The 17,421-nt window shown below is 39.3% G+C and overlaps 1 protein-coding gene across 5 annotated transcripts in view; it reads left to right on the top strand.

Annotated features, from left to right (window-relative positions):
* b3galt2 (UDP-Gal:betaGlcNAc beta 1,3-galactosyltransferase, polypeptide 2) overlaps positions 1 to 13,703 on the top strand; it is a 29,159-nt gene extending 15,456 nt beyond the window's left edge. For 3 of the 5 annotated variants that reach the window (XM_028444991.1, XM_028444988.1, XM_028444990.1), the window contains one exon: positions 11,448 to 13,703. In XM_028444991.1, the coding sequence (XP_028300792.1) occupies positions 11,788 to 13,092 (1,305 nt within the window). In that variant the 5' untranslated portion in view covers positions 11,448 to 11,787 and the 3' untranslated portion in view covers positions 13,093 to 13,703. Of the gene's footprint in view, positions 1 to 9,775; positions 9,888 to 11,447 lie in introns of all 5 variants that reach the window. The other 2 variants (XM_028444992.1, XM_028444989.1) reach the window with 1 other exon arrangement.
* Positions 13,704 to 17,421: the final 3,718 nt, after the last annotated feature.

Below are 17,421 nucleotides of genomic sequence, written 5' to 3'. Positions count from 1 at the left end.
CCGAGTGGCCCCGAGTGGCCTGGCCCAGATCTGACCGGCTTCTAATGATGCGGCATATAAAAGATACACAGCTGGCTCTGTAACGTCACTCACACTACGCTTGGTGGGAAACGCGTACCGTCGTCCCTGCGGTCTTATCCTAGTTGAGTCAGAAAAACACTAAAAAACTTTCTAGAAAGTCCCTTTGTTTACAGCCTTAGAGTAGACAATGAATTGAAGTTTGTCTGAGTTTTGGGAGATGGAAAGAGTGAAAGCTTGGGATGGGTGTGGCCAGTGTTGGGAAAGTTTTCTACACAAACTATTTCAAAGTTCATGAAATAGTTTGTATAGGTCAGGTCATAATTACAAAATTATTTTTTTTTCTTTTTTTGTTGCTGTGAACCATTCATTAATGATTTCTGACATTTCCGCAAATTAAACTGAAGCACTAGTATCGACTGAAATGGAATTTGATGTGAATGGTCTGTAGGTTTGGGAAATTATTGCACCCTTGCGTAGTAATTCCAGCAAGTTACTCAAGTCTGTGTAAAGCAAATTCAGCCATTTTCTTTTAAACACATTAAATAGGTCATAAATGTATTCCATAAAACATTCAACCATTTAGAATGTAATTGTGGAGCTCGGCTTCACAAAGTGTGTTTCAAATTTCCATGTTCAGGATTCAATGGGCGGGTCAGAAATCATAGCCGCGTTACGTAACGATGCCATCATTAGCATAAACCCGACCCTGCTGCTGACGCACACCAAATATCCGCGGCCTCCAGCCGGCACAATTCGGCCCCTAGCCAAAAACAAACCACATATTCGGACTCGGGGGAATAAAATGTGTTCGCTGGTGCCACATTTTCCATGAAATTAGCCCTTTTTTGCACTGCAATTGTGTGTTTCGCCTCTATTGAGCACATATTTGGACTCGGGCGGAGCAGACCTTTCCGCTAACACCTCGTTTGGCCCGATCCGAGCACTTTTGGAAAATCAATGGGAGAAGCACTATCAACACTGGAGCCACTTTCACACTGCTCTCTCCCATAGACACATTACATGGAGGCGGGGCCCTTCCCGCTCGTGGGCATGGTTCTAGCGCCTCTAACTAACACGCCCCCAGCATTTCAGAGCACTGGTCAATGACATGTTTCTGTGGTGTGACAAACTCACAACACAGATTGATTTTTGCACATTTTACACGGACGTTAAGGTTTCATTTATTCGGACGACTGTTTTCAGGAAATTTCATCTCCTGTGAGTCTTCCTCAGAGGCATCTAGGGATTGCTTTGATGTCCTTCTAAGGAAAGCATCAAAGCATCTACTGATCGCTTTCATGTGTCTTTATGAGTTCAAGCGCAGGAAGAACTAATAAGAACTCATTAAAAAAAGATCACTTAAGAACACGTTTTTTTCCTCCTGTTTTTGAGAATATTTTTTCCATTGACGTTGTCGATGTGCACGGTCACGTCTTGAAAGTTTACACGAAAAAGTTTGTGCTTTACAATGATTAAAAACAATTACAAATGAATATAATATTAAACAAACTTAATAAAAAAAAGGACTACGGTAACTAAAGACTAAGGTAACTAAAGACTAACTAAACCCCCCCAGAAAAATATTCTGCTGAAAAAATTTTTATTTGGATATAAAGTAATGTTGTTGATTGATTCTAGTCCAACTATTGACATTTCATGCCAGTATGGTGTGTTTTGTGGTAAAATTGTAAAAAAACTTCCCTCTATGTGTTGAAACTCTTCTGGTGGCTTTCATGTCGCCTGAAATGTCTGATCAAAAATATCTTATCACCTCTAGGTCAGACATGGAGGCTCTGGGACATTATGTAGCCGTATTCTATTCTTTAACTTTCTCAAATATAATTGTAGTTAAAAAAAAATACAGTATAAAAATATCTGAGCTGCTCATTTTCAAAAAATATTTCTAAAAAAAAAAAAAAATGTCACCAGAAATGAATGATATCAAAATGGGGTCACGACCCAAAAAAAAGGGTTGGGAACCACTGCTTTAAGGCTTGTTATTTAAAGAGTGACTTCGTGCTACACATCACAGCAGAAAAAAAAACCAAAACAAACACATTGAAGTAGTTGAGTCAAAGTTAATTAAATGATTGACAGTTGAATAATTCATCAAAATCCCAACACAACGTGCTTTTTTTGTTTTTTAAAAGCTGAGTCATCACTTAATTGCTTTAGTCTTTAACTAATTGTATTATTTCGACGTAACATTTGATTTTATATTCAGTCGCTCACGTAGGTAAACATTGACTTAGACTGACAGCACCAGCTGCTCAAGTAAAGAGTAAAGAGAGAAAGTCCTGCTCTCACCATATAGTCTCTGCAATCAAAGAGTGTGGCCCATCACGGAGAGATTAAGATGAGGCGTCTGTGTTGTTGAAAGGAAAACGATGGACTGCCTCTCTGAGCAGAGCGCCACCATTGAATTTCCAAGCGTGTTCCCTGTAGGATCTGCTTGACTGGTCACGTCTGAGAACAAAAGCTGATTCTGAAACCACAACAGTGGCAACAAAAACTGTTTTATTCCTTTTTTTTTCTCAACAGTGGAAAAAAGAAGAGCAAAACTCGTCTTCAGGTTGTTCGATCTATAAATGTTAAGAACTGATGTGTGACTCAGTGATTATAGTATTAATTCCCACTTTCCTCCTGCTTTGTTTGGCATTAAATTTATAGTTATGTAGGCCTAAAACTTCCAAATATTGCAAAAAACAGAAAACAGAAACACCTGGATCTTGGTAAAATGCTAAAAAGTTTTTACACTTTCATGAAGAGGTTTTTCAGACATGTTTGATATATTTCAGAGAGCGTAAACCTCCTCCAAGCTTCAAATCTCATCTTTTCCAGATTTTGTCAGTTTTCTGGATCAGTGATCCTGATCATAGTACCATGATCCTTCAAACTTTAAAGACCTAAAGACATTTCTATCCCCTTTAATAACCATACAGTAGGTTCAAATGTATGGGCACCCCCATAGAAATAAGAAAAAAATGTGATGAAATTTGCAAATACTTGGTGGGGTAATTGAGAATCCAACCTGACATAACTAAGCCTAATTTCATAATGATCCGCCAATTACAAGCCAAGATTTGACTTTTTTTTTCCACCAATGATAGGGATTTTTCTATTTTTCAAACTGATCCAGAATCCATGTATGGATCCGGACAAAATGCAATGGAATATTCCATCGTGTAAGATTATTTTTGGTTAAAAAATTTGTCAAAATCCGTAAATACCTCCTGGCTAGAAGTGGGCGATACCTCAAGATTTGGTATCGATCCGATACCAAGTAAATACCAGCATGCGCACTACCGGAAAATTAATTTTTGCTAGTTCTGCTGTGATTTTTGCTACTTCCGCCATGTTGAGTGTGTGACAATCTCAGTCAACAACTTGAGTAAGTCATAGTGTCTCATGCAGCAATCTCAATACAAATAGAAATAGTTTATTCTCCAAAAAAACATCATTATAATATACATTGCAATGAATAACAGTTACCCTAATGTAACTTTACAATAATAAGCCATTGTATTCATATAAATTAGCAATCTGATCATGACAGTCATGTTATTTTTTCATTGGTGGATTTTTTTATTGATGTTGATTTCTTTACGACATTATGCATGGCAATTCCAGCATGGGTACATCTCAGCACGTAGCAGTCACGTACTGAGAGGTAAACTCAGTCCGTGACACGGGGCCAGTATCGCTGATCCCGATCTGATCTTTTTTAATAACCAAGGTTGATGTATCACCAAATTGTTGACTTTTAGGTGTTTTAGTAATATTTTTCTTTGATTTTTCGTGTTAAAACCAAGGACAGAATATGGGTTATGTTCATCTGTGACTACAAAATACTTTATTATCTGTCCTTCCTGCCAGGCTCCTTGTTAACTCCACTGCTCTTGGGAGTTATTACAGTATTTAGTTTGTAATCATCCAGTGTTTCTTTCACATTTAACACAAAAGAATAATTGAATTCAGTGAAGTCTGAGCTATATTACCCTCGACCTCAGTAGCCTATATTTATGAGGTGCTTAATGTAAACTTGGTCAATGTTCATAGCCGACATATTTTGAGCAATTATCTCATTGTTCTTTTATTTGAGACAAATTCATGTAAAACAGCATGTTATACAGGATATCATTGTTAAAAATGTGTTAACATGAAACATACATCTAAATGTAAATGTTAAATCTAAATGTAAATGTTAAATCTAAATGTAAATGTTAAATCTTAATGTAAATGTTAAATCTAAATGTAAACATTAAATCTAAATGTTAAATCTAAATCGGTCTCCAAGTGTAAAGCTAAATGTTTCAAAATTATACAAAGTGGGCTGGTCAGCGCCTCTGTACATTTGCCATTTCGATTTAGATTTAACATTTAGATTTACATTTAATATTCACATTTACTGGAGATTTATTTTGTAATTTATGTGTTCAAATTATGTCGGCTATGTAAAAGGGACAGTTTTTACATTCTGCACCCTATATCTATTTGTTTCATATTTAGTAAATACAGTATGTATATTTAACTCTTTTTTTAAACAAAGAAATGAGTAAACACTGGTGAAAATATGACCTTCTTGACAGAAATAATTACCTTGCAGAATCCTTTCTACCCCCTTCAAAAATAAAAATAAAAAGAGGACCTCGAGCCTTAAATCTATTATGGCCTAACATTGAGATAAATCCCAATGATTGAGGTTTGCTTCAGGGGAGATAAAACGTGAGTCACATCATAATTCATATATAATTGAATAAAGCAGATTTAACCTCGGGTGATGTTAGCGAGCGGCAACCGTGAGCAGATAATAAATGTGTGCTGTGTTTCAGAAATACAAACCTTGTTGTTGGTTTCTTTATGCAATGGAGGTCACATGTTTATCACATGCTTATCAACAACATCGACTAATCTTTTCTTTTGCTGCATCAAGATCAACGTACTGTACTGTAACACCATGAAACTATGGTGGTTAGATAAGGGTTTGGTAGTTCTCTTTTCCTTCAGCTTCCAGGCTGACACAGTGACAGAGACGGATCCTTAAAATGCTCAGTAAGTCAACACTGCACCGCTCCCTCAATGAGCCTTCATACTGATTATTGACTGCTGCAGAATCGCTGGGGCTCTAATTAGTGATGGTGTAACTAACTGGCTTTCATAGAAGTGACATTGATGGGGGATAGAATATGTATTCATGGCTGCGAGCTTTGGAAGATGAAATCACACTGGGAAATCAATGCTGGTCAAAAATCCAACAAACAACGTCACTCACAGTCACGCAGTGCAGTCTTTGGCCCTCATTTAGCAACCTTGCGTAAAACCAGGTGCACATCTGAGTTCACATTGGGTCGTACGTTACTAGTAACGATATCTAAATCTCTCGGTTTGCTATAATCACGGTAGTAACCTCATGGTATGATAATTATTGCAATATTGTGGGAAAAGCTCACGTTTTTACAGGAAGTCAGACAGTTTGCAGCAATGCTAACAATGCTAACAATAACAAGAAAGATGACCTGTGAGAAATTGTCTGTTCACTGTTTTGACAGCAGTATTTATTGTCATACTTTTAGATTTATGACAGAAAGTGAATACTGCCTACCAACAGATACAGATTCTTTAGCTAAAGTGTAATAATTCTAATTGAGTCAGGGACACTCCTAAACTCCACACAGGTATAGAAACACTCGAGTAACAATACAATAACTAATAATTTAAAAAAAACGCCAAGAAATTCAAAGTAGTGCAAACTGCCTCATTCTGTGTTTAGAATCATTTTAGTTTTTTTTCCAGAGAAGATTAAACAAGTCAACATTTATGGTTAGGAGTAATCTCTGGGCATTTAAAGTATCCACTAATCTTTTAAAGCCCTCTTGTGCTGCTCTGAGGGAGCTTGGTTGTAAATGCTTCCTTTAGAGTTTTTTTAACCAGACTCTTTGTTTGACACAATCCTTGAACTTTTCAGAATGCTGAGTTGTTTTAGTGGCTTCTCATGGTGCTCGTATTTGCAGAAGAGTAGAGCACGGTGCACTTGCAGTGTTTGCGTATTGTCTACCTTTTCTCACTTACGATTTCTTGATGCGGTGGCACCAAAACGTTTCCGCACCTCTGACTTGTAGCCGCTGCATCATGCACTCGTTCTACAAACTCCTCCGTTTCTACGTCGCTCTGCTGGCAGTCACCATCCACCATGTTTCATTTCCCATTTGACCTTGCACTATTGCACGCCATTGGCTCAACCGCCTGTAGCAAATGATGACGCCCCAAAGCATCATGGTACTTGTAGTTTACTGTAAGAAGGTCTGGTACAGCCAACCCAAAACGTGTTTTTTTGGCGCAACGGCTCATTATTTGATACCGTCACATTCAACTCACGTGTGTTTTATGAGATATTCATATCTGACCAATCACAGCATACAAATGGTCAGGTGTTGATAAATGCAGCGGCTGAATTTGATCATCATTAACATGTTATGCCCTCCTGTTTCGGAGGCCCCGCCCACTGAGGTCAGACAAGAAGAGAAATTTTCCAAGATGAAAATCGGCATCTTCACATCTGAGGTGGAGCAAAACAAAGATGTGCTTTTTGACAGTGTGAAAACTGGAATTAAAGAAGCTAATTTCTGTGGAAGAGGATCAGTTACCAAGCAGATGACATCCGCCCCCCTGTGTGCGCTGTGAACAACTTCCCAACAGAGATCCTCTAGACCAGAGGCGTCAAACTGATTTTAGTTCAGGGGTTAAATATGGAGCAGTTTGATCTCAAGAAGGCCACAGATTTAATGTGGGAAAACAAGTCACTACAACATTATTGTGCAGTAGTTTGCACTTCTAAGTGTCCATAAAATACAAAACATGTGAGAAACCAACATTATCCAAGCAATAAATGACAGATATCAGTCCCAACAGGATTTTATGACTAAGTTATATTCAATTAAGGGAAATATTATGTAATAATTTGAGGAAAATTAAAAGATTTTGTAAGAATTTTGTGTTTTTTCAACAGTTTAACATAAAAAATGACTGCAGTGATATGATTATAAGCACCAGGAAAACTGTGAGCCCCTGCAAATAATGTTGAATTTAATTTATATAACAATTTATGTTTTCATGTAATTTTTATACTTTTTCCCGCAGGCCGAATTAGATGCTCCAAAGGGCCGGATTTGGCCCCTGGGGCAAATAAAAATTCTTACAAAATCTTAAACTTTTCCTCAAACTATTACATAACATGTTACTTAATTAATTAGAAATTGGTCACAAATCTGGAAAATGTAAAGTAAAGACCCTGTTGGGACTGATATCTGTCACTTATTGCTTGGATATTGTCGGTTTCTCACGTATTTTGTATTTTATGGATACGTAACAGTGCCAAATAGAGCACCATAATGTTGAAATTACTTGTTTTCTTACATAAAATCTGAACTAAAATGAATTTGACAGCCCTGTGCTGTACGGAGGAAACAGAACCTCATTCTCCAATACAGAACATAGCAGCCCTGTGTCCCATGGGTGATCACTGGGTGAACCTATGCACTCAGTAGCAAAGTTAAGGATTATACGGTATTCCATGGAAGGAATATGATTTTATGATGAACTGTTGATAAATGAAGGCCTTTGTGTGGGCATCTTTATATCAGCACCCCCAGAAATAAGTTGTATGTGTATGTGTGTGTGTTCTCTTCATCAAAGCTCCATGTAACTATATGTTCATTTGGTTGACATTGACAGCAGAAATCTCTGGAGCGGTGGATTTGCTTCGATGTAAAGTATGTTAACCTTTAAAACAGAGCCGGCCCTGGCCCCTCTCATTCGGCTGTAATTGCTTGCGCCGGGTAAGCGCTCTCGCCTCCTGAAAAGGTTATCGTGTTCCTTGTCAGTTGTCGTGATGAATGAGCAAACATTGCAGAAAAATGAAAACTGGAAGTTAGAGGGAAAATCATTCTCACCACACTCCATAGCCAGAATGCAGTATTTGCACAAAAATGATGCTCCATTGTTCAATATCTGCAAAGCATTTCAAAGACAAACCCTGAACCCAAACGGGCAGTGCAGACGGTGCATTAACACACGAGGAGGGAGGATGGATTCTTCACTGCTGCGCTTCTGCTGCTACATTAATATTCACTAGAGTCAAGTACAGCCTCCAAGTTTCTGCTGGCACATTTTATTCCTCTGGTGTCTGCGGGCCTGCCTGCGTGTGACAGAAATGATGATATATGTTTCTTGCAGGGATATAATTATGTGTAATGTCCGCGTGCACTTTTTTTTGTCTGTGTGGAATACAAGCTAGTGTATGTTTTCATTATCATTAAGGGAGGTCTGTGTTGTATTTTCACTGAACAAACACACAGAAAATGAAACAACAATGTGCATGTGATTATGTGCAGTGCACTGTAAATGTTGTGCCTGTGAAAAATGGGTGTTTGCCTCGTGGCTCAGAGAGTCTTTGTGTGCATTTGTGATTGCCTTTGTGCTTCTTGCTTTGCTCCACTCCTTAATGAGCAGCAGATGCAATCATTTTCTCTTCCCCCCCCCCCCCTTTGTTACATGTTTGTGCACATTGTTGGTTGTGCTTTTCTTGCGTGTCCATTTGGTGCTGCACGGCGCGTCTCGCCTACGCGTCAGGATACATTGATAAACTGGAGGTGGAAGGTGAACGGCTGGTGCGCGTTTAGCTATCGCTCCGGCACTGGCGCCACCGCCTGCTAGACGCTGAAACTCATTTAGACAGATGCTTGTTTTTCCCGTGACGCCATGTGGGGGTTGATGACACTTGTTCGCTCGTGCAGCTCAATGTGGTGCTCGCCCACATAGAGAGGAAGTTGTATGAAGGGGAACTTCCCAGCAAGAGTTATCTCCTTGTTTGAGACACCTATGCTGTTTTAAATGTTAGTTTGTTACTATTGTTTTCTGAGTACTTTAGATTATTATTATAAACCAGATTTTTGTGCAATAACTCTTCCCCCAAATTTAGTCCAATTTTACCTTTTATGTAATTACAGAACTCTCAGACAACTTACACTGATAGCACTCACCAAGGCTCCGCTATGTTATGACTATCGCTATCAGCAACATACATAACCCTGGGAGAACTGCAGCAGATTCACTGTTTGTCTCCGAATCCCCGACCAGTTTGTTCCCAAAACCCTTTGACCAAATAAACCCTGTGTCCACATCTGACCAGCAACCCTAAAGCTTGACTCCGTCTGTTACGACCCTGCTGTTGGCCCAGCTCCTGTGTGGGAGGAAAATGCAAAAAGACTGTGACAGCACTCGTCTGCGATTGGTGGCTTCGTCTTCTCGTATGCAAATCCTCCTGTGCTGCTCCTTCAACAGGATTGGTCTTCTTCTTCCTCCACCTGCACAGGGAGCTAATCAGCAATCACTCCTCATCAGTCTCCACAGCTAAAAGGATCGCTTGAACATTGGCTCAGGGGGAATTTGACTAGCAGGTTGCCCCACTTCGACTCTGCTTGTGATTTGCCTTTTTCGCTAGCCATTAGATTAGATTAGAAGACTGTGTTGGATTCAGTTCTGTTGTGTTTTAGAATTACTAGGTTGTTGCATTGTAGGATTCAATTAGGTTCTGTTTTGTTTGTTAGCTGTACAAGTTTGTCCTTGCTCCCTTTGTTAAACTCCTTCTCTGTAGGTGACGCTTTAAGTTTGTCTTGGCTCCCTTTGTTAAAACTGTATAATAAATTGTCTTGGCTTACCCTTTTACATCGGTGTTATGTTACTTCTTCGCTCCTAGACAAAAGAGGACGTAACCCCGTCTCATTCGTCCAAACCGCCACAACAGGACCAACCAGGGTAACCCAACGTAAAGAATACTAAGCACACTCCTACTGTCTTCTGCTGCTTTTGTAAGTTTACCAGTTATTGATTAAAGCTGCAGTATGAAAGATTTGTTTGGCATCATTTAGTCAAAAATTCACAATATGATTGAATTATTTTATTTAAGTGTCATGCACATACAGTATGTGCCCAGCTGACATGGGCTTACAAGACACTGAACTAAAATAAACAACAAACAGATGGCTACAGGCCGGATTCACAAACAAAAACAGTGACAAAGAGTATCCAACCACTAACGTCCTGCACAAAACCTCTCAGACTGGATACAAAACTTGTCTTTTTTCCCCCACGCTTTACAAATAAAACAGTCAAAAGTAAAAGTCTCTTTTTCTGTACAGCCAACTCATGATTTCCCCCTCAGGCATCCAAAAAACATCTGGGTTGGATGAATGTACATGTCCAAATAAAACATTTGGTAAATATTTATCTGCTCTGAGAGGACACTGGACCTCTGCTCCTTCTATTAGCTCTGTACTCAAGCTTTAGAAAATAAGGAGCTTGACAGTCTTTTACAGCCAGTCAGAGATCTTTTTAAAAAGTGCTCCATGAGCTGTTTTGGGCGTTACTATTGGCTGCTCGACAAAAGTTGTTTCAACAGGAAATGTCCACATCATGGCGTTTGCACAGCAAAGCAAACCGAAAGAAGGAAGACACGTGGAGAAGCAATAGTCTAAAGCAGGGGTGTCAAACTCATTTTAGTTCAGGGGCCAAATAAGGAACAGTTTGGTCTCAAGTGAACCACAGATTTTCTGCGGTAAAACAAGTAATTACAAGATTATTGTGCAGTAGTTTGCACTTCTACGTATCCATAAAATACAAAACATGTGAGAAACCAACGTTATCCAAGCAATAAGTGACAGATATCAATCCCAACAGGATCTTCACTTTAAGTCAAAGTCAAAACATTGCCCCCTACTGTTACATTTGACTGTATTATTAATACTTTTTACTGTAATACTTAATACTCTGAGGGGTTATACTGACATCGAGGGATTCAGCTTGTGCATCCTTACTTTTGTTTTCTCTGAGAAATGAATTTAATCTCGTTATGTTTACTTTTGCTCGGAATGCTTGTGATTCTGTGTTGCAGCAGCCATCTAATTGCCTTGTTATTGTAGTATAGCCTTCTTATCCACCACTAATGTGCTCAGAGTACTTTTCACTCTCAATAAATGCAACATCCAGAACCTGCTGTGTTCTTCATTCCTGTCCAATCGAATAAGCTACAATGCTTTCATACTGATGCAGCTCCTGCCTTTTTAAAATGTTAAGTCAGCCTTCAAAAAATGTAATTTATCCACTGAGGCAGTGGATCCACACAAAGCTCTAATTGGGTATTTTTTACATCTGCACGAAAAAAAAAAAAAAAATCAGACTTGCTGTGAAAACAAACCATGGATAAAATGATTAAGATTTAGGCTCTGCTTACACCACAATTAGGATAACGAACACATCTGCAATTCAAACAATTGACACATGGCTCCGTGCCAGTGTATATAGGAGATGGAGATGCTTTCTGCATGGCTTCCAAGAAGTTTTTTTCAATTTTCTTTTTTTTTTCTTTTCAGATTTGGGAGAGCAAACACAGAGGACGTGACCCTTATCATATCCTGAAGGAAACAAGACACGGAGCATGACCTTCTGTTTGTCTACAGTGTTAAAAAAGAGCCAGAGAGGGCTCTCCCTGGCCAGACATTTGCTGCTTTGCCAGCTCCATCAGGAGGCCTTTTAACCTCACTCCAAGCTGCACTAGGGGTCCAAAATGTTCCCCTGACTCCACCAGGAGGCTCAACTGCCAGCTCAGATAACCTTTCTTATTGGTGGTAACCACATGTTTGCGGTGACTGTGTGTGTCCGTCGCCGTTCCTCGAGCAGCAGCAGCAGCGTCCTGCGACCAAGGCCTGCACCATGCACTGGAGACGACGGCATTGCTGTCCCATCAACATGACCTGGACCGTCAAGCGTTCGCTCTTTCGGACTCACGTTACCGGCTTGCTCTCGCTGGCTCTACTCTTCACTCTTTTCCTGTTCTTCAGTCACCAGGACTGGCTGTCAGGACGCAGCGGGGCTCGCGAAAACCCACTGGCCTACACCGTCAGAGGCTTCCGCAGTCCTAAAGGAGAGGCCAACCAGAGCAGCTCTCTGAGGAGCATGTGGAGGGATGCAGCGAATGTAGCGCCAAAGCCTCTCCTCAACCTCAGCTCACAGCAAGCAGATGGAGGAGTGGGGGGAGCGGTGGTAGGGGCCAGGATGGGTGTAACGGGCGACTTCTTGAGCACAAACAACAGTTTACAAAAGGAACTGGACGTAGGGGAGAAGCTCAGCGGTCTGCCCTACCGATACATCCTGAACGAGCCCTTCAAGTGCAGAGACAGCACGCCCTTCCTCATCCTTCTCATCGCTGCAGAGCCAAAACAAGCGGACGCCCGTAACGCCATCCGCCAGACGTGGGGTAACGAGAGCATGGCATTGGGACTCAGTTTTGTCCGTCTGTTCCTGCTGGGAACAGGAAAGAGCACAGACACCTTGCTTCAGAGCAGCATAGAGGAGGAAAGCAGTGTTCATCATGATATCATTCAGCAGGACTATCAGGACACTTACTACAACCTAACCATCAAGACGTTAATGGGTATGAACTGGGTGGCAACCTATTGCCCCCATGTCTCATACGTGATGAAGACGGACAGTGACATGTTCGTGAATACCGAGTATCTCATTCAGAAGCTGTTGAAACCGGATCTCCCCCCGAAGCAGAGGTACTTCACCGGGTACATGATGAGGGGCTACTCACCAAACCGAAACAAGGACAGCAAGTGGTACATGCCGCCAGAGCTGTATCCGAGCGAGCGCTACCCAATCTTCTGCTCAGGCACGGGGTACGTGTTCTCAGGGGACGTGGCCGAGCTGATATACCAGGCCTCGCTGAGCATCCGCAGGCTGCACCTGGAGGACGTCTACGTGGGGATCTGCCTGGCCAAGCTGCGCATCGACCCCACTCCTCCACCCAACGAGTTCCTCTTTAACCATTGGCGGGTGTCGTACTCCAGTTGTAAGTACAGCCACCTGATTACATCCCATCAGTTTCACCCAAACGAGCTGGTCAAATACTGGAACCACTTGCAGAGCAACAAGCACAATGCCTGTATCAACATGGCCAAGGAGAAGAACGGCAGATACAGACACAGAAAGTTCCACGGAGAAAGACCTCCATGATCCCAACTGTGACTCTAAGCCGCCTTAAGAAAAAACACACACACACACACATAATGGGCTCACTGTAACTACAGCCAATAGGTGGACAGATTGAACTCAGCACTATACACTATATGGGGAAAAAGCACATTGTTTTGTTATCGTGTACAATCAATGATCCAAGCTATTTTTTTAATTTTGAAAAATGTTCTGTATTGTAAACATATGGATCTATTTCTAAAAGAGTGGGTGAGGGACTTACGTATCCATGTGATGTGCCTGCACAACAAACACTGCAGCTTTAGAATGGGAAATATTATTATTTTTAATTATTTCACGTGCCAACTAGAAAGTGGTACGTCACGGTCACGCATAGATTTGGTTGCACTCAAAAGTAAGATATATATATATATATATATATATATATATATATTAAGACACAGATGTGTTTACACAGACAAAGGGAAATGTACCGTACATGTAATATGTGAAGGAGTTACACTACCTACTGAATGAATGAATGACCAGTGATGCTGCCCTATTTCTCAGTGTTTACTTTATTGATTAAAGGACACTATAAATAAGAGGTTTTTCCATTTAATGCTGTGTTGGATTTAAAAAAAAAAAAAAAACATGACAAAACACCCAGAATCACATTAAATATGACTCAGATTGTATTTTTTAAAGCTTTACAGTGAGTATGACTGCACTTGGGAAAATGTGCAATGAATCAAATAACAATTAAATGTAATGAACTCCTTCTACATGTGGTCGTGTGTGATTTATTTATTTTTATTGTTTTAAATAATGTATTTTTCTTATCCTGCTTTCCTTTTTCTTCTCTCAAGGAAATCCTTCTTTTCATACGTGAACAATCGCCAAATTTTGCACAAAGGTCCCTTTGAGTATTTTTGAATTTTTGCCTTAATAATTGATTTTTTGATATATATATTTTTTTTATCTGCCTTGAAATGCTAACAGCTGCTGTCTTGCACACAGGTTGCTGGCTTAGTCAATTAGTGAAGCTACAGGTGACATTTCCATCTCCTAATTAACTCAGCGTCAAAGAGGATATTTCATCATGAAATAGTTGTGGATAATGATGTGTTTGACTTATTATTTTATTAATTAATTATTGCAGCTAAACAATTCCTATAATGAGCTAGAATCAGATTTTCTCTTGATAATTAGCTCAGTGACAAAGGGCATCATCGCTTGTGGCAGAAATTGTGATTTCAAGCCTCAACTGGTGTAAAATCCACATTCCTGTGCATCAGACTTAATTATTTATTTTATCTTTTTTTTTAGATTGACATGTTGGTAAGTTGTAAACATGATTAACACACAAACACAACAAAAAAATGTACCTGCTATGTTTAATATTACATAGACAGTGATATGAAGACCAGCTATTTTGGGAGTGAGACTGAGAAGGAAGGAGACGCTGCATAAAATAAATGTTGATTAGAAATGAGAGCAGATTTTTCTCCTGAATGTTAAGCTTACACAGGGGTGTGTGTGTGTGTGTGTTGTGTTTTAGATCACAGTATCTGAGACCAAGACTGTTTGAAATGTAACACTCCGTACTATGCACTACAAAATCATTGAGTATATACTGTCTACTATATACTATGAGTATGATTAGCATAATGAGCGTTCCCACTGAAGTATACTTCCAAGTTTCCCAAGATGCATTTGGATACAACGACAAAAACCTGAAGCACACTGAGGCTAAATATCTGTTCTAATGTTCTGAACACATTTTAAGTGAGAAAGTGACCGAGTAGAACATCAACATGTGCTCATTTGATCCATAAAACTCACATATACAAATTTACCAAAGCTTTAAAAAAACTAATAAATCAATAGCTTTACTTCACACTCAGGGTCCATAAAGACCATACAAACACAAAAACACATAATAGAAGACAAGAAGAGATGCTTTTGTTTTGAAAGTGTTTGATTATTAATTCAGGACCATTTTACATTCCGCTCGCAATGCATCATGGGGCGGTTGAGTGTGACTAGTGTGCATACTATATAGTATGCACACTATCATACTATCTAATGTGAATGCACTATCTAGTCATTTTGAAGTCAAACTTAGTATTAGTAGTATGTTAGTATGGCATTTTGAATGGCTTTTGTTTTTAAGCTAACCAGAAGTTTTTTCAGTAGCACAATGGAGGGTCTCTGAAAATCTCTGAAATGTTGGCATTAAATGTTTTTCTGTGAGTTTTATGGATCAAATGAGCACATGTTGATATTCTACTTGGTCATTTTCTCACTTAAAATGTTTTCAGAACTTTCAAAGGTGGAGAATCAACAGAGTTGTTTAGCCTCAGTGTGATTCAGGTTTATGTCGTTGTAGATTTCAAATGCATCATTTTAATCCTCCTAACATACTAGTATATAGTAGACAATATACACTCGTTGAGTTTGTAGTGCATAGTAGAAAGTATGCCTTTTCAAACACAGCCTTAGATTAAAGCCTCTTCTACATGAACGTCCCCCTCAAGTGGTTATCTCATGTAACTGCACCAGAGGCTGTTTGGAGCAGATCAGAAATTGCGATCTGAACGCAAACCGAGCCAAACCACAGTGATAAAATTATCAGCTGTCCTCCACCCATTCGGAACCAATTTGGGACTAAACCGCTGTAAATGCACCATGAATGCTGCTTTAGAAACACAACGTGTTTGTATTGTTGTTTGTTGGTTTGTTTGTATGGTCTTTATGGACCCCAAGTCTGAAATAAAGCTATCTATCTATCTGTTAGTTTTTTTTAAAGCTTTTGTAAATAGGGCTCTTTTTTTAAGCTAACCATAAGTTTTGTCAGTAGCACAATGGAGGGTCAGAATGAAACTTGTATATGTGAGTTTTATGGATCAAATGAGCACATGTTGATATTCTACTTGGTCACTTTCTCACTTAAAATGTTTTCAGATTTTTCAAAGGTGGAGAATCAACAGAGATGTTTAGTCTCAGTGTGATTCAGGTTTTTGTCGTTGTAGGTTTCAAATGCATCTTGGGAAAATTGGAAGTATACTTCAGATGGAACGCTCAACATCCTAATCATACTTACAGTATATAGTAGACAGTATATACTCAATGAGTTTGTTGTATGTTAGTATGATATTTCCAACACAGCCCATATATGTTTCAGTTAGTCTGATTAAACTAATACAGACTCCACAGCATTCCCGTGAGTTTGCTGTCACTTTACTCACCGATTTGTAAGCGTGATCCTGTTGAGGGCGATGTTAATAAGTAGAGATGACACAGTTGTATATTTGAAGCCAGTTATCACGGAGCAGAAGTGTCTCCGGGGAGAATGAATCTGAAACAGTGAAGGACAATAAAGGGATTGAATATCAAGATGTTCATCTCAGATAAAAGCAGCACCGCAGTAAAGAATTATTGGATGTTGGGGCCACAGGCAACGAGACAACAGCTGCATTTATTACTCGTTTATTACTGCTGCACAATCACAGCTCAGCGCACCACGTGATCTCACCGATGTCTGCTTACATATTATTAAAACTGGCACAGGGAATTAATTCATCATTAGATTTTCTACACTCTGGGCTTAAAAGATTGGCTGCTGATAATATTCATTAGTTCCATTACTAGGAGTTATTTGACGCTATAACTGGGTAGATGATGACTCAACTGGTTTTGACAGCAGTGGATTTATATAGACTGTACAATACATAATTTCTCCAATTAGTGACAGTGACCATTATGATGATTAGACCCACTGACAGCAACTGTTACTTCCTCCACATCGTGGCCTCTGGTGGTGGGTGAGATATTGTATAATAGGCAGTGAATAAAAAAGGATATGTTATGGTTGAGGAGAAAATTGGGAAACATGTGAAAATGGCAATTTAAACATTTCAGCACTGCCACGTATAAATAATAATAACAATAATAAACTTTATTTATAGAGAACTTATCAAAACACGTTAAAAAAAAAGTGTTTTCCAAAGGTAGCTATACATTAGAAAATAAAATATGTAGAGTCTTGGCCAGATATTAAAATGAGGTAAGTTGGGGAAAGGCCATTTAAGGCCTTAAAAACAATCAATAACATCTTAAAACATTGTTTTATGGGTATTTTGGTCACTTTTCTTGTTTCTTGTTAAAAACCTGGCAGCTGAGTTTTGGACAACTTGCAATCAGTTTATGGAATTTTGGTTCATGCAGGTAAAAAGGCAGTTACAGTAATCTAAACGAGAAGAGATAAAAGCATGTACAATTGTTTCTGTGTCTTTAAAAGTTAAAACAGAGCGTATTCTAGAAATATTCTTCAGGTTGTAAAAACCAGACTGTGCTAACTTTGTGGCG

This window comes from Gouania willdenowi, chromosome 4 (assembly GCF_900634775.1).
Source record: "Gouania willdenowi chromosome 4, fGouWil2.1, whole genome shotgun sequence".
NCBI classification, from domain to species: Eukaryota; Metazoa; Chordata; class Actinopteri; order Blenniiformes; family Gobiesocidae; genus Gouania; species Gouania willdenowi.
The sequence above is the reverse complement of the archived record's forward strand: the minus strand, read 5'-3'. Positions and strand labels throughout refer to the sequence as shown.